At 30.3% G+C, this 22,007-nt stretch overlaps 1 protein-coding gene across 1 annotated transcript in view; it reads left to right on the top strand.

The window, feature by feature from the left end:
• LOC107442904 (telomere-associated protein RIF1) overlaps positions 1-22,007 on the top strand; it is a gene marked incomplete in the record, with an annotated part of 71,971 nt that overhangs the window by 39,643 nt on the left and 10,321 nt on the right. The window contains 7 exon segments of the mRNA XM_071179623.1: positions 1,495-1,700; positions 3,386-3,482; positions 5,084-5,272; positions 6,585-6,652; positions 8,270-8,347; positions 8,520-8,562; positions 9,400-12,831. Of these exon segments, the coding sequence (XP_071035724.1) occupies positions 1,495-1,700; positions 3,386-3,482; positions 5,084-5,272; positions 6,585-6,652; positions 8,270-8,347; positions 8,520-8,562; positions 9,400-12,831 (4,113 nt within the window).

Genomic DNA, 22,007 nt, shown 5'->3' with positions numbered 1-22,007 from the left:
ACAGGGATGAGATTTTTCCGCTTTTTAGCGGATTTCCGCCTTTTTCACTTCTGTCTCTTGAATTTCAGCCTTATTATCAAAAACTCCGATTTTCTAAAAGTTTCAGTTTTTTAAATAAATGTTTCGCCTTTTCTGAAAATTAAGTCGTTGAAATAAAATAATTATATTTATTTCCAATTTGATATATAGATATAATATATCGAAAGCTATCTTGAAAATTCAAACTACATAGCTGCTAACCCTTCTACATATCTACTTATTTTAGCTTTTACGAGCAGAAAATAAGATTTTCTTAGTTTTCCCCCTTCCGCTAGATAGCTCGTATTTTAATATCAAACTTCGATTTTCGTATTTACCTGATTTAAAAGTTGTTCACTGCGATTCTTATTCACGCAATTTCAATATCGTTCATTGCGTTTCTTATTTACGAGATTTTAAAATCCAATATCGCGATTTGTATTCAGGCATTTTTAAAATTCTATGTAACGATTCGTATTCATGGCGAGTTTATCCAAAGTCGTGATTAATTTTTGCGGTTGTAATATTCAACATCTATTTTCGTACTTACATGTGATTTAAAAATTATCCTTTGGATTCGTATTCACGCCATTTAGAAATTATGCATCGTAATTCGTATCTACGCGATCTGTAAGTTACGCATCATGATTTCTATTTTCACATTTTTGAAATCCAATATCGAGTTTCAATATCGTGATTTATATTCACGCGATTTTGAAATCCAAGATTGCGATTCTTGTAAAAAGTAATTTTTTTTTTGGAATTAGCTCCTATAAATGTGGCAGTTATTCTATCGACGATTATTGCTATATGTAGGCATTACAACATCAGCGAAACTGGATGAGAATATGTTACTGATATTTTTGTTATAAATCACGATTTACTCCCATGAAAATTCAGCTTTTTTGTCTTTTGGCCAATCTCATCCCTGATTTAAGAATACTACGTCAGCCAAGGCAACACACATCTTAGATCAATCTTACTAATACATATTATGCGAGAAATCTTCTTTCTATTATCATTGATTCAAATTAAGTATACAAAACTGTGTAGAATTCAGCGGAAAAAAAATTTTGCATCTCAATCGCGCCTTTATGAAGTTTAAATTTGAAGCATTTGAACACAACACCTAAGTGTAAATATTCTGGTTTATAAAATAAGCCCCTTTATATAATCCAATATTTTCGTAGTGGGCATGATTTTAATAGGAAGCTCCCACTGAACTTAAATAATTACTAATTTATTTAAAGATTATCTAATTATTGATAAAACTAAATTACTCAGAAGTATCTTGTTAAAAGTATTTACTGATTCGAGAGTGCAGTAAATACTTTTAACTTTTTTATTTGCTCAAAATAACTGATTAAGAATGTTTAAAATAAATATAAGCATAAGATATTTTCAACTACTAAAAGCATCTAGTAGTTAAAAATATGCTAATGTATAAAAGTGTCTTATTGTTATTAAAATTTTCAGCTTGAAGTCTTGTGGAGTACTTTAGCTTCTTTCATTGAAATGCATTTTATGGGTCCATATGATTCCGACTTTTTGGCGATTATGAGCCCACTTTTGGAGGCTTTGTTCTCTCATCCAAGAAGACAAATAAAGGACAGGAGCAAGCGATTTTGGTTTTCTACATTTGCACCAGTTTCTTCGTCCCTGAGCTACTCAGAATCCTTAAAGTAATGTCTATGATATTAAAAAAATAAATAAATTGCATTGTAAGTTTTATTGTATGATTTCAAATTCTTAAGTTGTTGCAACTAAAATGCTAATTTGAAAGTGTGTTACTTTTAAAAAAAAAAAGGATATAATTTTTTTAAAAATCATTAACAAGGAGCAAATGATTTTGGTTTTCTACACTTTCACCCAATTCTTTGTCCCTTAGCTATTCAGTGTTATTGAAGTAATAATGTCTATAATATTCAAAAATAAATAAATTACCGTCTTAAGTCTCATTGCTGGATTTTAACCTCTTAAGATTTATCTATTCTCTTCACGCCAGCTGGCATGTATGTCTTTTTTTTCTTCTTTTTTTTTTCTTTTTTTCCAAGTACCCTTGAGCTAGTCTTGAGCCAAAAAGTAAACTCTTCCAATACTGTATTTAAAAGGTTAATTTAAAATTGTGTTACTTCTGAAAAACAGGATATAATTTTTTTTATCTTGTGTTGCAACACTTCAATAAACATTTTATCCCATTTTTGAATCTCTGTTTTTATATTTAAATATTTGTGATGTTGAGATTAAGCTTTAGTTTCGAATGTAAACACACTCTGTTGTGTTAGGCAGTGGCCATCCAACCTTATAGTTCAAGAAACCGCTTGAAATATGTTTAGTTGTTTAGAGAGATTTCAGTTGCATCAAAAATAATACTATTTTTTAAAAAAAATATTTTTGTGCTAGGTCATTTATTACAAAATGTAACTAAACAAGTTTCAAAAATAAATTGAAATGGGGGTATCAAACACAATGTATAATATTTCCTCAAAAACTTTTGAACGAGAATAAATAAAAATGAATGGGAAAAAAAATTTTGATTTCAAATTTGTTGCATTATTTGTAACATTTAAATTTAATTTTGAAACATGCAAGCAACAAAATTTGAATAATTAATTTATATTTGTTGTGTATCAATTTTATATATTTTTATTATAATGTTACTTCTCAGATTCATTAAAGGTTAAGAAATGTTGCAATAGAAGTTTATTTTTAAAGCTTTTGGAAAATAGCATATTAATATTAAAATAATATTAGTATTTATTTTACATGAATGCATGCTTTTTTTTTATGTTAAAATGAATAATTTTAAATTTGCAGCTTTGTGTAAAGTATTATAATTATCATTGCATATGCATTAAATTGGATATGTTTGATACTGGATTATAAAGTGTGAAAAGTTTACAAGATGAAGATTTTAAATATGTACTTTGAATTGCTTATAACCTTTAGGTTTATTATTGTGACACTTAGTAATTATTTGTTAAGTAATTCATGCATTTGTTGATTTAAACATTTGAAAATAAAAATATTGCTCAGAAAAAAAATGTGTGAAGCTTTTAACAGAAAGGAGGGAAATTGAAAGTGTCTTTAATATTTTTATTTAATTATCTTGGTTAAGTTTTATATTACTCTTCTTCTAAATATATAGAGAGATTGTTAATTTTTTTTCATGACATAATGAAAATATTTTTTGATTTAAATGGAGAAAAGGCTTTTACAGGGACTGATAATGACTTTTTTATTTAATTACCTTAGGTTAGTTCTAGATTAATCTTCTTCAGACATATTTTAGAGATTTTTCTTATTTAGATATGTTTAGAGATTGTTAATTCCTTTCAGAACAATTAATAAAAATGTTATCTTACAGAAACATTTTGAAGAAAGCTAAAGTTTCTCATGCACCTGATGAGAATATAAGTACTCTCGAAGAAGTCAGCTATGCAGCTGGATCTGGCACCTTAGAGGTATGTTAACGTTTGTGTCCATTTTGATTAACGTTTGTATGACATGATTATGGAAAGAAATATGCATTTTTTTCTCTTCCCATTTTGTCGTTAATATTCCCTTAATTTGTCTACCTAAATTACATCAAGTATATTGATCTCTAAAACAGGGTGTGTTGCGTTTTTGCTAAAGGTGCTTATTTTTGATTAATGTTTTTTAAAAGCCCTTGAAAGTGCTTTTTTTTATTCGAGGTTTGTAAAAGGTGCTTAATTTTTTATCTTTTAAAAAGAGATTTCTTCTTTGCTGCATCGATCGTCGTTCTAAGTTACAAGAAAAGCACGATTTTCTCTGCAATATTTATCAGAAACTAGTTGTTTTATCACGATTATGTGAAGTTTTTGAATTTTATTGATTTTATGTTTATAAATTAAGAACTTAAAATGATAGAAAAAAATAATGCTTAAAAAATGCTTATTTTTTGTTCAAAAATCTGGCTATACACCCTGTAAAAAGTCAAAGAAGAGAAGAGGTTCTGAAAAAAACCCTGCCTGCAGTAATATTCTGACTTTTTAACAGATTCAGAGTTGCCCTTTTACTGCTTCTACTGTCAACTTTAGGTTTAGCGAGAATCTCCTGTTGGAGAGCGTTTGCACTAGATCTGACTGCATGTACTCTTTTTATAATGCTGTATCAGATAAAATATGAACTAGCGCTACCTGTGCAAATCTACACTTGGTGCAAGCCTTAAAAACCTTCTGTTCTTGTTTATAGGAGTGATAGTTAAAGTGTCTACTGGAAATACTTGATTTGCAAGTTTTCTGACTTCTATAACCCTCAAAAAGTAGGATGTTAAATTTTACTGTATTTTTCATTGCAAATATGATTTTTTTTTAAAATTATTTTTAACAAATTAGGGTCTTATTTCAACAAAAAAAATGCTTTTAGAATTCAGGTTCATCATTTTTTTAATCAAATACTCTATATGTAATAAAAAGAATTTAGCTTGTTGTTAACAATGACATGCATTTCATTTTGAACCTATTTAACCGAAAATTTATAAAATTATTACATTCTGCTTTGAAAAATACCATTTAAAGTTTGCAAAAATATACGTTTATTAATGCGTTTATTAATTTAATAGAAATTTTACAATTGCTTGTGTTATTTTAATTTTTATATGATCTAAAAGTAAAAATAGTTTTGGAAAGCATAACCTCTTAAGTGGGATATCATATTGCATATGGCATCGGAGTGCTGTAAACCCTAGATGTGTCTGTACACTTTGGAAATCCCTGCTTTATATGAAAGTTTTAAAATTTTGTTAATTTAAAGAGAAAAAAAATAGAAGCTTTTTTATTTTATTCTATTTGGTTTTGTCTTGAAAAATGCCCCACCTTTATCTTTTTGTTTTTGTCGTGTTGTCTCTATAATATTGTTTCAAGCTGTTTCATAAACTCGAAGTTTTACCATAGTAAAACAAAGGGTGATTCTTAAGTTAGAAACTCATATTTTATAATTTCTCTTTATAAAATAACATAACCAGCAATAATTTTCACTGATGGTTCCCCTCTCCATGATGTGTAACATAGTTTATTGCTACATATTTCTCTTTTTCTTTCAGGAAAGTTTCATAAATTTTAATAATGTATCATTAAAAAGCACAATTACTAAACCATCTGAAGTATTGACTCCTAAGAAGAAATCTGACATTATTGAAATAAAAAGCACTCCAAAAAGTCAAAACACACAGCCAAAGTCATTGGATTTAAAATCTACTCCTGTTCAAAATATTGATGAGCTTCCAAGCAGTGTAAGAATAATTCCAATAATCTAGTGAACACCTGATTATCTGTTGTTCAGCCTTAAGGCAAAATTGTTTGTGTCATGATTTGCTAATGTAGTTTTTAACCATATATCCCATGTGTTTTTTCTTTCTGCTTTTGGCAATAATATATTCCTTTTTTTTTCATTGATGTATTTGTTAATCCTTTTTTTAGGCCACGGTTTGTATACCTACCACCAAATTTGAAATACTCGCGGTGTACAATTTTAAAATTTTAAATTTTTGTTATCTGTTAATAATTTTAGTTTTGATAAAGTACATTTGAATAAAGTTAGGAACCATTTGCCAATTTAAAAGAATATATAGGCGCTGTCATTTGTGTTCTACTAAAGCATGTCAAAAGAGAACAAAGCCTGTCTGACAGTGATTCTTAAAAACAACATAAATATTCATCTTCACAAATATTTATAATTAATTTCTTTAAAAGAGGCTTGTTTTTTTTCCTCTTTGACTCATTTTTCTAATAACTCTGCAAATGTATAAATGTTAAAAAATTAAAGTAGTTTAAATTTTTAGTTATCCTTAACAGAGCAAAAGAAAAAATTTTTAGGAAAAAAAGAGAGAGAGAGAAAGATAGAGATTTTAACTAATTAGGCGTAACAGAGAAGAAAAAAAAATTTTTTTAGGGTATTCAGGGGTTTGTTTAGACGAAATTTGGGTCCATTGACGGACCCTTCGCAAAATATCTTTTCATAAAAGCGGACCCTTCACAAAATAATTTAACTTAAAAACGGACCCTTCACAAAATGATTTTTCTTTTAATCGGACCCTTCACAAATTTATTTATCTTCATTATTGTTTTGTTAATTGAATAAACCCTTTCCAGGGCAGAAAGCAAGAAAGATGGATGTAAACAAATTAAGTTTTGTCTTCGACAGACGATTCTTCCATTATTCGTCCGAAATTAATATTCTGCGTTCAGCAGTATTCACAAAAACAGACAAGAAGCCATGTGAAACATAAACAAACTANCTATTTGCACAAATTCATAAAAGCAGGATCCTGGTTGAAAGAATGTGAGTAATTTTTTCACAATTTCACAAAAACCGAACCTTTCACAAAATGTCTGGACAGACCCCTGGTATTATTTCAAAGTGTCTGATATTTTTCTCATTCATTCTACTTTCATTTGGAAAATTATTTTCATATTGATGAGCCAAATATAAAATTATTGTTAGTTTACTCCTGGATTTCATTTCTTAATTTGTAAATAAAAATATTAATTAGTTGTTGGCAATATTTTTAATTAGTGTTAATTTTGTGTTTTTAAACTTTCTAGGATTTTATTCAAATTGATGTTCCAATCCAAACAACACCCAAGCGTCGCAGTATTCGAAAAAGGAAAAGGTATTGCCCAAATTAGAATATTTTATACCTGATATTTATAGTATAATAGGTTATAGGAATAAGATTACTAAAAGGAAACGAAATTGACACAAATCTGATAAGCAATTAATTAGAAATTCAAAATCCTGAAACACCAATGAATGAATAAATGAAATTAATGATTAAATTTAGAAAACTTGTTCTCAAAGTATATTAGTTATTTTTGAAAAATTGCTTATTAAATATGTTGATTATCTATTCTAAACAAATAATTCTTTTTTTAAATAACATTACAACACACATTAACTCATGCCCATTATCTTATAACCTTCATGGGACAGCTGACCCAATTTTCAGTTTACCTATACCTATGTCCAACTACTATTACTATAGCTATGCTACTACCTATCTCCAACTCCGTAGCCTTCTAATTTTGAACCCATTCCATAAGACAAGGGAACTCCTGGATCAAGTATTAGGAGAAATTTTCCCTTGTAGAGGACTTTTTGATGGAACTAACTCGCATTTGCATTTTATTAGGAGGAAACCTCCCACTGTTAGCCTGACGGCAAGGGTTATGATCCTTATAACCCATGATCCGTCCACCTCAGAATATTTTACATCAGCATTGTAGTTGTGCGAGTTGGTTGTGGAATTTGTATCGACCAGCCATGCCTGGGATTTAAACCCAGGTCACTTCATTAGAAGGCGAGCACTCTATTCCCTGAGCCATCAAGGCTTTTCATGCCCAATATTGTATCAGCCATCTAACAAACAAAAAAAACTAATATTCTAATTTACAAATTATAGAGATACTGTAGCTTACGTCCAGTTGTTCTTCAGACAAAATAAGTAATTTTTAAAAAAATTTATACCCATTACTTTGTTCCGACGAAAAGTAACATTCTAAAAATTATTATAAATTCAGATTATTAAGTATTCAATATATTGTTTCTTTACTAGGAAAATGTGCCAAAATCACTCATTTATAAAAAATCAGCTGGTTAATTCCAAGCAATCAAAATCTCATTTCAGTATGAAAATTAATATGTGCAAGAATAAAATCCCAGAAAAGACACAACTAAATAAATGAGAAAAATAACATCCTAACTAGAAATAACCATAGGAAAATAAACAGGAATACTGCATAAATTATTTTAAAAAGTCATTCATCCAGAATCAACGAAACAACTTTAATTTTCAAATAATTAATACGAATTTAAATTAAATACATAAGATATAATACAATTTATAAAAAAAAAGTGGGAGGCCAAAGACAATAAAAAGGTACCTGCTCGTCCAATGACTAAAAGGGCAAATGTCCGAAAATTAATTTGCGTTTGACTAGACAGAGGGATTGCAACACTGACAACCACCGGTTGCATTACTTTCAATTTGAAAAGATAAAGGGTTCATATATGATTGGGCCAGCGGCTTCACAGTGCCAAAAGTACTGGTACAAAATTCAATGTGTAAGTACAAATTATTAAGTACGAAAAAGAAAACGGAATTAAAATAAACAAGAAAAATATTCCATTTGTTTCAGTTATAAAATGAAAGCAAAAATACTTAAATGAAAGAAACATAATATTGATAATTAACTCTGTCACTCATGTTTAATAACTTTTCTTTTTATAGTTTTGTTCCTGCATTATATAATGATATGTCACAGTCTCAAGATACAAATACTTTGTTTGAATCAAGTGACTCATTCGAGTAAGGCACTCTTTCTATTTAAAAGTTCAAAATTATTTTTCTTAAAAATAATTCTTACATATTATTTTAGTAATGTTGTGCTGTTACTACTAAATAAAATGATATATTTACTGATATTTTTTATTCATAAAATTATTTCATTAACTTTCATTATCGTTTCTTTATTTTGCAGCATTGGTTCATCATCAGAAATCATGGAATTAAGAACTCAAACGGTGAGAAACACTTATTTCCTTCTCTTGTTTTCAATAAAGTTAATAAAAAAAAGTTCTTGTTGAATGGCTTAAGTATTTTCTGGGAAAAAATAGCAGCAGCATGATAGAATCTCTGATAAAGTAATTAAATACTAAAAATCTCTGTAGGAAGAGTTAATCAAACATAATAATCAAAGGAATGTTGACTGACAAGAAAAATCAGTGTCCATATCACTTTCTAATCCTCCTCTAAGCCACGTTTTTAAAAAAATTGACATTATGCAGAAAAGTAAGATCATATATATATCAGCGTGCATAGCGTTTTTAAAATAGTGCTTATTTCATTGGATGTTTTTAAAAAGTGCTTAGTTTTCCTTTTTCCAAATTGAGATTTTTCGTTTACCATGTTTATTTTCGCTACAAATTATGCAGAAAGACACTGTTCACATTGTTCTATTCAACGTTTTCACAATTAATTTAACTCCCAATGTATTTCGGCTCATCGTCATTCCGTAGCGTATGAAAACGCTATTCGATTTATATAATTAAAAAATTTTAACAATTGTTAAAAACAATGCCAAAAGTTTTTTTTTTTTTTTTTTTTTTTTTTTTTTTTTTTTTTTTTTNAAAACTGTCAATTGTCAAAAATTTTCCAACCATACCTAATTATGATATTTTTTAAAGTGCTTAAAAATGTTATTTGAGTACTTGAAAAGTGCTTTAAAGGTGCTGATTTTTTGTTGAATAATTTATCTACTCACCTTGATATAATTATTTTAAATTTCATTTTTAGGTAATCGATGTTATAAGAATTTTAATATTGTGTCTATGGTTTTTAATAATTTTTTTTATTTACAGGATTTGAATAAACCCGCTGAGCTTGAAACAGAAAAGCCCCAAAATGAAATCCAAAGTGAAGTGTTGGGAACAAAAGATGAGGCTAACAAAATGTCTGTTTCTTCAGTGACCGATTTGAACAAAAATAACTCTTGTGAAATTATCTCTTCAAATAGTGAAAAAGAGGTTGCTGAAATTGCTTTGGTAGCTCCACAAGAAAACATTCCCACAGTTGATCAAAATAAAGAAGCTCCACCTTCACCTGAAAAGAATGGTGCAAATATCCCACAATCGAGTAACGATTTAAACCAGTCTTTCACAGTAATAACTCTTAGTGATTCTGATGAAATAATTCCAAGCTCTCAAAGTTCAGTTGAAAATGAAACTTTCATAAAGTTTCCTGCCATCGAAAGTGCTGCAAAGAGAATTTCTGAACTCCCCGCTCCAGTTGCTCAGTGTGCAGGCCTTGAGAAAGTTGATTCGAATGATTTAGCTGTTTCAGAAGATGTAAAAGTCATTGCAGATTCGCCAGTCTCAAACCCAGTTGAAAATGATGAAAACAATTATGAATGTCCAGAAACACCAATGGATATTGACAACACACCTAATTCTGAAAATGAGGTTGTAGTTACTGAAGAGTCCATGCCATTAAAATCCTCTGAAAATATTCAGAATTCTGAAGAGCAAGGTTTGAAGAACAAAACTTCTCAGAATGGCATTAAGGGTTGGGTAGATAATAGTGATGAGTTACTGAAATCCACTGGAAATTTAAATAAAGATTCTAATTTGATTCCAAATAATGTTTGTGAAATCATTCAGACTTCCATTACAACGATAGATCCCTTCTTATTTGAAAACAAAGATATTATATCAGATTCTCTTGAAATTGATGATATTTCCCTCAAGCCAACCAGAAATACAAAGCGAAACTTGGGTAGAAAATCTCTTGACACTGTTGCTCTAAAAAATACAATTAAGCGCCAAAGTGCAAGGAAATCGTTGCCTGGGACTTTAAAAAGAAAATGTAAACAAGTTTCTTTGGATAAATCTTTGCATAATATTAGTGAAGATCAAAAAGAAGTTGTTGAAGAGTCCCATAGAGTGAACTCAGAAAATATTGCAGTCGAGGCTTCTGATGTACGAAGTGTAGAAGAAGAACCTAATTTGGATGTTCTTTCTTCTGAAAAAGATCTTGATGAGATCAAAGATTCCTGTAAAAATAATTTACCTGAAGTGAATGAAACTGAAACTAATTGTCTAAATGCTAAGAAAAGGGTTACTAGATCATCCCAAATTATTTATTCTGCTCAAACAGAAGAAAATGGTGTGAAAAGAACTCTTAAGGATATTGACATTTCAGAAACAAATATTGAGCATCATTTTGAAGAAAATCTTATAAAAGTCCAAGAAAAACCATATGACCAGTCATCTGCAACAACAACTGAAGAAAAAATGAGTGAGTCTGTTAAGTATGGAGAGTCAAATTCTGTCGATAAAAGAGTTTTGCTAGATATTGAAGTATCAGAATCAATTGCTGTGGACTTGGTACCTAAACTAAAAACTGATGCCATTACTTCAATTGTAGAGGATAATCAATCAAGTAACAAATCGTGTAAAAGAACATCTAAGAGGCTGATTAAAAATGAACTTTTAAGAACTTCTAGTAGAAAAAGTAATTGTATTTCAAAAGAAAAGGTTGAAACAAGCGGTGGTATGTTAAATGAGCCATCTAGTGAGGAAGGTGGAAATAATATAAGTGTGACCAGTAAAAATAAAGAACAAAAGTCTTTGACCGAAATTTCAGAAGTTGTTGAAAATGTTTTAGAGAATGTCACCGTAACTGTTCAAAATGATCTAGATCAAATAACAGTAGTGTCTGATATTGAGAGTAACAAGGTTTTGGACTGTGAGGAAGATACTCCTGATGTTAAAGAATCTGACAAAATGTCCTTTGAGTGTGCCATTGTGGAATCGCCTGTTCTAAAAGATAATTCATCTAAAATTGAAAATTCTGCCATTTCTAATGAGGAAGATGAAGCAAATCCACCAGCTGCTGATACTTTTGTTGTCAGTCTGGAGGAGCAACCTAATGAAATCATCGTATTGTCTGTTGATTCTCAGTCTGAGATTCCTGATACTCCAATAGAAATGTTGCAAAATCCAACTTCAGCTATCACTGCTATTGAGTCTGGCGTAAACGAAGATATTGGTGATATTTCAACATCACAAGAAATGTTGAGCACTGATAAAAACATTAATGTTCAAGAAAGTGGTGAAATTTTTAATGAACTTAGCAAATCTAGCTCTGAACCAGTTGATTCTTTACAACTCCAGTTCTCCAATGATACTTCAGATATTTGTAATGTGAAAAAAGTAAGTCACTACCATATGGATGAATCTGCTGTTATTAATGATTCACCTACTGAAAGTGAAAAAGTGTTTAGTGATGATTTGGAACTGCAAGAGGTGGAAAACGATATATCTGAAATAACAGATGTCGTGAATACAATATTAAAAGATAGTATTTTGAAAGTATCTCAAAGTGAATTGACAGATCCAAATGTCGAAGATCTGTCCCAATTAAATGGTGCTGATGAAGAAAAGGAGAGTGAAGTTAATGATTTACCAAGTCAGTTTGGTTCATTATCTGCCAATGAATTACATAACTTAACAGAGTTTCCGAATTCCATAGATGTGCTCGATTCCAATGAAAAAGAGAGGGAATCTTCGCCAGATTCTGATAACAGTTATGAAAATAAATCTTGTGATATTAATCTAGATCCAGTCTTAAATGGAATTGCTTTATCAAGTGAAATAACATGTTTCCCAGTTCCTAAAAGAAGAAAAAACCTTCCAAACAATGAACAATCGTTTAATCAGGGGGACAGGGGCTCTGCTAAAAAAAGAAAAGGACGATGTCCAAAGCGGTCCCTTTTTAAGGAAATGGAAGGTTCTAAAGTTCTTGTCTCTAAGAATAATCTCAGCCCAGAAAAGCAGCTGCTGACCAGCCCTAAACTAACAATATCTAAACTAGGCAAGAGAAGTATGTCCAAAGACCTTGCTTCAACCAAAGGCAAAAAAATTATTTTTTCGACCGACAATGAAATGTCGGAAAATATTCCCAGTTGTAAAAAGCAGAAAAAAACTTTAATATCTAGTCACGTTATGGGAAAAACAGGCCTAGAAGTAAAACTTACTGAACCGAACAGCTGCTCGAAAAGTATTAAAGAGTTAAAGAATGATGAATTAACAGACATGTACACTCGTTTTAATGCCAGCTCAGGCACCGAGACTCGAAGGTTCAAAATGTTAGCTGCTTCCCAGCAGTCTTTTACATCATTGAAGCAAGAAAGTGCGCAAAATGAAGTTAGTAATGAAGAACATGTTGGAAGTAAGCCTTCATCTGGTATTTTGAGAAAGCGAAAAGCTGAAGATGATTCTACACCTGTTAAAGTAAATATACATAATTTTAATTTTATTTTTTTTTGTCGAAATTGGAATATTGAGATCTTTCAAGTTATTAGTAATTCAATCCTTTAAAAAAAAATTTTTTTACTTTCGGTCCTCAAAAGTTTAAGCACACCCCTGTTTATCCAACCATTTCAGAAGGCACTGTATCTATCTGCAACAATTTTAATTGACCCTGTTTTCAAAATAAATTGCATTGTTAATGTAAGGAGACAAAAATACATGCTTAGTTTATGTTTATATAGAATTATCGAGGAAGTTTGCATTCATCAAGAAGCTCACATTTTTGTCTTGATAAGAGATCTGTTTGAGGTATTAATTTGATCAGTTTAAGCAAAGTTTGAAAAACGAATGTAACTTCTGAAACTTTGAGGAACCTCCCACTAGTCTTCTATGTTTATTGTCATCTGCTTGCAGATATCCCTGTGCAGTATATTCCGCAATAGTTAGAAATGTGATATCTGCAGATATCACATTGAAAATGTGATATCTGCTCCAATGGCTGACAAAAAGTTAAAACTTAGATTCATGGGTCCAAAGAATCCTTTTCCATTGTGCTTTGGTCCAGTTTTACTGCATTTTGTTCAGGTGCACTTTTTTTCAATGTTTGCAGCTCAAAGAAGTAGTTTCTTAACTGCAATCCTATCTGCGAACTCGCAATGATATCCTATTTTCTGTTTGAAAATTTCTTGAAAACTATTGTTGGGCTTAGACTTAAGGCTAGAGCTGTATATTTAAAAAGAAAATATTTTCAATTAAATGCTTTAAGCATGAAGTGTCAGCAATTTAAACTAAATGATTAATTGATTTAAATTGTTGCAAAATGATGAATTAAAAATCAGGAATTTTAATTCATTATTTGAATGGTTAAATCAGAAATTTTAGCCACTCAATTTAAAAAAAAGAAGAAAAAAAACATTGATTTAAATTAAGAAAAGAATGATTACGAAATTTCTTTTTTACAAGAGATTTAATGTAAATAATTAACATAATCTTTAATACTTAATTTTAAACCTTTATACTTCAGCTATTAATAATTTAATCTTGGCTTTAAAAACATTTATTTAAAAAGACATTTTTATTAAGTTTGAGATTCAAGTGTAGGATGTCAAAAATTTAAATCAAATAGTTAAAATTGGGATTTTTTATAAATTATTTCAGTAATTAAATTGACAATTTTAGCCAATTAAAGAGAGAGAAAAAACATTGATTTGACTAATCATAAAAAAATTATTACGAAATTTATTTTCTTTTTAAAGACATTTAAAGTAATTAGAATGAAAAACGGGTCTGGTTCATTTCATCGACAATCACTTCATCGACAGGCCATTTCATCGACAGGCCATTTCATCGACTAGGTCATTTCGTCGACAGGCCGTTTCCTCGACAGGATTGTTTCGTCGACAGGGTTGTTTCGTCGACAGGCCATTTCGTCGACAGGGTCATTTCGTCGACAAATCATTTCGTCGACAGGGTAATTTCGTCGACGGGGTNAATAAACCTACATAACATTTTTATATGCTGACTACCAATAAATATACACAAAACTGCCAAGTTTATTTAAAACAATAAATGGATAAAAATTTGTATGGATAGGCTTTTTATTTATATATCTCGTACTGTTTGCTATCCAATTGCAATCGTGAACTTTCCCTTGTCTGTGTATCGAAAAAGGTGATATTTTAAGCTTAAAAGATACCAATTTATGAATTTTGTAAGTTATTTTTTGACAGGTATGTTACTAATTAGTATTTACGTGTAATTTATATCATAAATTGTGCGCTCAAAATGAAGATTTCAAAGACATTACATCAGTTTTCTCTATTCTGTTACAAATGAGATTTATTTAATTACATAATTCTATATATTTGTAATTAAGTATGTATAAATTATGTTTTCCAGAAATCTAAGTCCTTAAACCATAAAATCTTTTAGTGTTTAATATTTTTACGTAACAATTCACTGAGCATATTGCATATTTTTATTGCAAAAGTGGCATAGCAAAACTTTTTTTTTTGTTCGTTATACTTTTGAGTTTTTTTTTTAAATCTTTGAATAGTTTGTAATATTAATATTTTTTGTAATATTAATAGTTTGTAATATTAATATTTTTTGTAGTATTAATAGTTTGTAATACAGTCAAACCCCGCTATAGTGAACACAGTTTATAGTGAACTCCCAGATATAGTGAACGAAATGTTCGGTCCCGTGCCTTGCTATACACGTATAATGTTATTTTTTTGTGGATATAGTGAACCAAAAATGTGAGGAAGTTGGATATAATGAACTTTTTTCTGCCTTCGACTGATTTTTTTCTTCATTTTTTTTTTGTAATAAGTTTGAAATTTCTACTTCAAAATAAATACATATACCAGTTTTTAAAACCATCTATAGAGGGGAATGTAGCGATAAGAATTTTTCTTGTTAGCTTCTTTTACTTCACTTTCCAATCCCTAAACAAACCAAGCAGATGTTTCCAACCCAGGCAGATGATGCACCTGTAAGGTGTCTGTGGGATCAATATGTATTTTCTCTCAGAGGGAATGAGTAATTATTCATAATTGGTCAAAAGGTTGGACACTAATATGTGTTGATAAGGCCCTCATTTCAACTCCTCTTTGCTCTCAGTTCAGTTAAAAAAACTGCTAACAAGTGTCTCAAATTTAACTATGGCGACCAGTAAACGTAAAACGTTCTCCATTGATGATAAAATGGACATAATCAGAAAAATTGAAAATGGATGCAATCAAGTTGATATTTGCAGTGAATATAAACTATCCAAATCTGTAGTTTGTAACAAATGGAAAAATAGGCAATTAATTATTTCTGCTCATAAAAAAAATTTCGATGGCAGAAAAAAGTTGAGAAAAGCGGATCACAAGGATGTTGAAGAAGCATCACTGAAGTGGTTCACCATTCGAAGAAGCCGCAATCTTCCAGTATCTGGACAAATGTCAATGAATTTGCTAAGCGATTTTATGAGGCAACTTTTATGTGCTTGAATGGCAGATTAGACAAGTTTAAATAGCGGAATAACAGAAATTCAGGAAAATTTATCTGAGAGTCAGGAAGTGTTTTCATATCTGATTTTGAGGATTGCTCATCACCTAAAAAATACTAATTTTTTTTTGCACGTAAGACGAAGAGTAATAAAAAATAACACATCTTTTACTACTACATAATATTTTTAAGCCATTTATTTGAATGATGTGTAATAAAAGAGAGGAGTTTGGGAATCATTAGTTAAATTGCATGCGTAACGGATATAGTGAACCCCCGGTTATAGTGAACCAAAATGTCGGTCCTTTGACGGTTCACTATAAACTGTATGTTTGACTGTATTAATATTTTTTGTAATATTAATTGTTTGTAATATTAATATTTTTTTCCGATGAAATCCTTTCAGATGCGGAAAGTAACATTTGCCTACCCTCTTGTGGAAGAAAAACTTTTCAGAAGTGATGACACTATTTGTGTTAAAGTTGTTACTGTAAATTTAAAAACAAATGAGAAAGAATTGATTAATTCATCTTCACCTGAGAAGGTAATTCTTAAATATTTTAAAATGATCATGTTTATTTATTTTGTATTTTTTATAATCTCATGTCTCAAGCACCCTAGCGCTGGGTAAAAAAAAAAAAAAAACATATTGTAAATGCTACAAACTTTTTTTTAATGGCTCTATGGTACTTTGCAGAATTTATTGTAATCGCAGGTATTGTGTTTTGTTTTAGCCCTTGTAATTCCATTGCTACCCATTGCTTGAGTGTGTATAATATTTAGTAGTATTTCATGGTGCGTAGCATTTTTAAAAAATGCTTAAAGGTGGTTATTTTCGTTTTTTAAAAGCCTTTAAATGTGCTTTTTTATTGGGTGTTAAAAAGTGCTCAATTTTCCCTTTCCGAAAATGAGTTATTTTTTTATTTTTTTTATTGTGTCGATTTTCGCCACGTATTATGCGAAAGCATGGTTTTCACATTGTTCTATTCAACGTTTTCACAATTCATTCAACACATTGCATTTCAGTGTACTGTCGGTTTGTAGTGTATGAAAGTGCCAATCATTTTACATGTTTGATGAAATACTTGCGGGTCTGCGTGTGCATATACTGAGCTGGGTTTGTCGAGATTCTTGCATTCTCGTGTACAACTCAGCTACATTTTGCAAGATATTCTAAAATTCGGGCTTCATTTTCCACCCTCTGAAAATCTCTCGATCTCTTTATGGTGGCTAATATAATCAGGAAAAGAATTCTTTGTCAGAAACTAATTATTTTATCATGATCATGTAAAGTCTTAAAAGGTGTACAAGAAGGGGAGGGCAATCATTATCGAAAACAATAAAACAAATATTTATTTAAACAAAACAACGTTCCATATTATTAGGGTGGAACCCTTCAGATTATAAAGTTATACATTAGAAGACAATTATTACAAGCCAATGCTTACTGCTTGGTGGTTCAATGTAGACTGACTATCAGCCCTCTGGCTGATAGTTCAAAATAATTAAATTTACATCTACATTTCTCAACACTCCCCACCTGATAATTTTAAAGTAAAAATTATCACAAAACAATATGCAATAGCAAAACAATAATTCTACATTATATCAAACATTATTTAAGCACATTACATATTAAAACTAAAATATAAAAATAAACACTAATCAATTATAAGAGAGTAAAATATAATTTGAAGCATCAAATTTAAAGGAATAGTAAATTATTAGAATATCATTAGAATGTTAATTATCTTTTTAAGAGGTTCTTTAATGCTTCTCATCAACCGTTCATAAAATCCTCCCCACCATGGGGCAAGTTCAACAATAAACTTCCATGCAATACCTTCAGAGGAAATGAAATTTTGAAATTCTTCTTCTCTAATAATAGAAAAGAAGTACCTTATATCTCGTGAAGCAGCTTTAAAAGTTGCTGCGTTATCAGAATGAATAGTTTTACAGTTATTTCTTCTTGACATGAAACGGCGTAACACTAAGATAAATTTATTCGTAGACAAATCGGAAATTAGTTCTAAATGTACAGCCCGTGTGACTACACAAGTAAACACAGTAATATAAGATTTCAAAACTTCATCTTTATGTTTTACGTAAATAAGCCCAGTAAAATCAATTCCAACCACTGAGAAAGGTGGAGACTCTGAAATTCTATCTTTAGGCAGCTCTCCAGTACGCTGATTGGCTGGTTTCGCAAAGTGTTTTATGCAAATCATGCATCTTTTCACAATTGTCTTGTTTATTCTTTTCACAAGTTGTCTGGCTTGTGGAATCCAATAACTTTTTCTAATCTGCGAAGGAGTGACATTAACTCCACTATGAAGCAACTTTTTATGCTTTTCAGTGATCAAAAGTTCGGAAAATTTCGAATTCTTGGGTAGCAGTATAGGATTAACTGCTTCAGGATCCACTTCAGATTGAAATAGTCTACTGCAAATTCTTAATATCTGTTTTTCATCTAGGTATGGACGAAGACAAAATATGCTGGAGTTATTTTTTATATCTTCCTTCTTCATCAAAGTTTTAATTTCTTCTTGATAATAGTTACTTTGCGCCTCCTTTATTAAAATAACTTCGGCTTCTTTCAATTCTTCAGTAGTTAATGGACCTTTCAGTTTGTCATAATTTCGACAGTTTTGGATAAACCGCCTTGACCAAGCCACAATTTTTTTCACCTTTAATAAAGAACTGTAATTTTCTAAAATCAGAAAAGTCTCTTTAGAATCTGTGAGGCAACTGTGTTGAGAAATAACGCTGTTTCTAAGTTCTAAATCAACTGAATGCTGATGATGATTAATTTCAGTACTTTCTTGAGGCCACTTACTTTCATCCTCTATGAGCCAAGATGGCCCGAATTTCCATAAGTTATCATCAACAAGGCTTTTTAGTGATTCTCCTCGAGTTAATTTATCAGCAGGATTTGAACTTCCTGTACAGTGTTGCCAAAGTTTAGGATCTGTCAGAGTTTGAATTTCAGACACTCTGTTTTGCACGAAGGGTTTCAAAGAGTTGTTATTCTTTATCCAAAAATATGTAATTTGTGAATCCGTCCACAAATAAAATTGTTGGCAAATGTCACTAAACAATTTGTGTAAATAATCATAGATTCTAGCACCAATAACCGCTGACATAATCTGTAAGGATTGGTGCTACCCTACTTTTGGACATAATGAATGAGGTCTTAACTTCGTTCGAAATATTTGCATATCTGAAATACGCTACAGCACCATAGGCCTTTGTGCTAGCATCAGTAAAAATATGAATGGCAATTTCTTTCTTATTATCACAGATATCGAAATATTTCCGTTCCATAAAAAAGTTCTTTAAATAATGAACTTCAGAAATCCAATTGTTAAAGTCTGTTTCAATATCTAGATGCAGAGGGTCATCCCAATCGAGTCCAGCCTTCCGAATGTTTTGCAGCAAAATTTTCATCTTAATAACAAAGGGAGAAATTAAACCGATAGGATCATAAATTTGAGCACCAAATTTTAAAACAGTACGCTTGGTGCACTGGATTGACTTAGATGATGACTGCTCTAAATTTTTATATTCAATCAACAGTACATCACTTTCTGTATCCCATCGAAGACCTAACACCTTTGCATGTGCAATTGATTCATTAATGGCTATACCATTTTGAATCCATAATTTCTTTAATTCGTTTGAATTAGAATTAAATTTCCGTAAATTCATACTCGCGGATTGCAAAATATTTACAGCATCAGATGACAGTCGATATGCATCATTAACTGTATCAGTTCACTAGTAGAGATCGTCCACGTATAACGAAGAATTTAACATTTTAACACAATCGGGTTTGTCATTAGCATATTTTTTAATGTGGTACTTTATTATTGCTTTCAAAATGAAAGGGGAAGTGGTAACTCCGAACGGTAACCTTTTCATATTCATAATTTTAAAACCTTCGCAATTATCATAATCAATCCAAAGAAATTTTAAATATTTATGCTCATTTTCATCTATCTCTATCATTAAAAACGCCTTCTCAATATCACCAGAAAATGCAATTTCATGCTTTCGAAAATTTAGTATGACATCCAAAATATTCGGGTTCAAATTTGGACCTGACAATAACATATCATTAAGGGATTTTAAACCAATATCCTTTGAACTAGCATCGAAAATGATACGAACACGAGATGTTTCTTTATCGGGTCTTAAAACAGCTGTATGCGGCATGAAATAACCAGAATTAACGGATTTATCTTTACATTCCTCAACGATTCCATCTCTTATCTGATCCTCAATAATATTTGCATACATGTCAAAAATATTTTCATTTTTACTTCATTTTATCATTAAATTATCAAACCGTCTTTTGGCAATAGAGAAATTACTATCAAGATCATCGGGATTTGAATTCCAAATTAATCCGGTTTTATAACGATTGTTTTCATATTTTAAATTGCTTTCAAATTTATCAATTGTTTCTTTATCTTTTAGAGATAAAATTTCACACTCCTTGGTGATACCTAAGGAATCGAGTGACCAGAATTTTCTTAAATCAAACATATCACCTGATTCAATTAAACTTTTCATAACCGCTATGTTTTGCGACAATGTATGCTCCCGTTTACAACTACTTCCACTAATCACCCAACCAAGAACAGTTTTTATTGCACACAGGCGATTATTTATAGTTATCTTTTCATACAAAAGAAATTCCCAGAATAAATCTGAACCAATCAAAAGTTCTATACTCAGCAAATTATCATACCTTCCAAATAAGAATCAGCCATATCAATTTTATTTTTATTCATAAATTCAATTACTTTGGGGTCGGGAGGTTCAACTTGAACTCTAGTAATGCATGGTATGACAAGAGTTTTAATTTTAGTTCTAAAATTCGTATTCTTTTTGAAAATTTCGAATTCAACAACAGGATAAGCCTTTTCTGTTGCTCTTTGCATTCCAAATGAATAAACTGATAAAACTTCGTAACCAACCGGTTTTAAATTAAAATTATTTGCAACTCGTTCAGACAAAAACGAACGCTGGCTGCCATTATCTAAAAGAATTCTTGTCAATTGAGACGAAGAATCTGATTTAACTTCAGCAGTACAAGTCTGCAAATAAACCCTTTTGGAACATTCAACTTTTTTATTATTACATTGGGAAACAGAACTAATAACTTCCTCATTGGAAATGCTTGATGGTGGAGTTTCATTAGAAACTGCAGCCAAATCAGAAGATTCATTTAACTCTAGCTCAGCATTTTGAATTTTACTAACTTTAGCATTATTTATCCCCTTATTACCTCCTAAACAAATAGATCCATGATGACTTAATCCCTTACATTTATAACAAGGTAGTTTATTTACACGACAATTCTTGCTTGCATGAAACAATTTAAAACACTTGAAACAACGATTAGAATTTTTCAATAATTTCACCTTGTTTTGGGGAAACATATTACATTTAAAAGCGTCATGGGGTTCAGAGCAAAAAATGCTTATTGACTGTGTCATCTGTGCATTAAGCGCAGTAGCTGAGGGTGTGCCTTTATTAAAATTTCTGTTTATATACCTATTTTGCTCGTTATGCAAATTATAGCTACCTCGATGGTTATAGTTAGTCTTTTTATCATTAAAAAACGCAACCGATTCACGACATTCTATCTCATTCTTTAAAAACAGCAATAATTCATTAACATCGGTTTCATCTATAGATTTCCGTTTTTGTTGAAAATCCAAAACAAAATCTTCAGGCAATAATTGTAAAATTATTGGTATCAAAAGTATACCATAAGATTCAGACTGAACTTTCATTGAATCTAAATTACTAACTGCGATGTCTAAGTCATCGTACAATTTGCGTAATGCTGTAATATTAGAGGTATGTTTAACACTCGAAAAACTAAGTATTTTATTAACAAATGAATTCAAAATTAAATCTCTACGACCATATTTCTCATGTAATAATTTAATACAATTATCATAATTATCATTCGTTAAATCAAAACCTGATACAACATTACCTGCCTGGCCAGTAAGATAAGATTTCAAATAAATGAATTTTTCAATTTTAGAAAGTGATTCATTTTTATGGATAGTATTTTCAAAAGAATCCCAAAAAGAATTAAAATATTTCGGATCTCCCGAAAAAGGAACAATTTGAATTTTCGG

Source organism: Parasteatoda tepidariorum, chromosome 4 (genome assembly GCF_043381705.1).
Source record: "Parasteatoda tepidariorum isolate YZ-2023 chromosome 4, CAS_Ptep_4.0, whole genome shotgun sequence".
NCBI classification, from domain to species: domain Eukaryota; kingdom Metazoa; phylum Arthropoda; class Arachnida; order Araneae; family Theridiidae; genus Parasteatoda; species Parasteatoda tepidariorum.
This window is presented reverse-complemented; position numbering and strand designations above follow the sequence as displayed.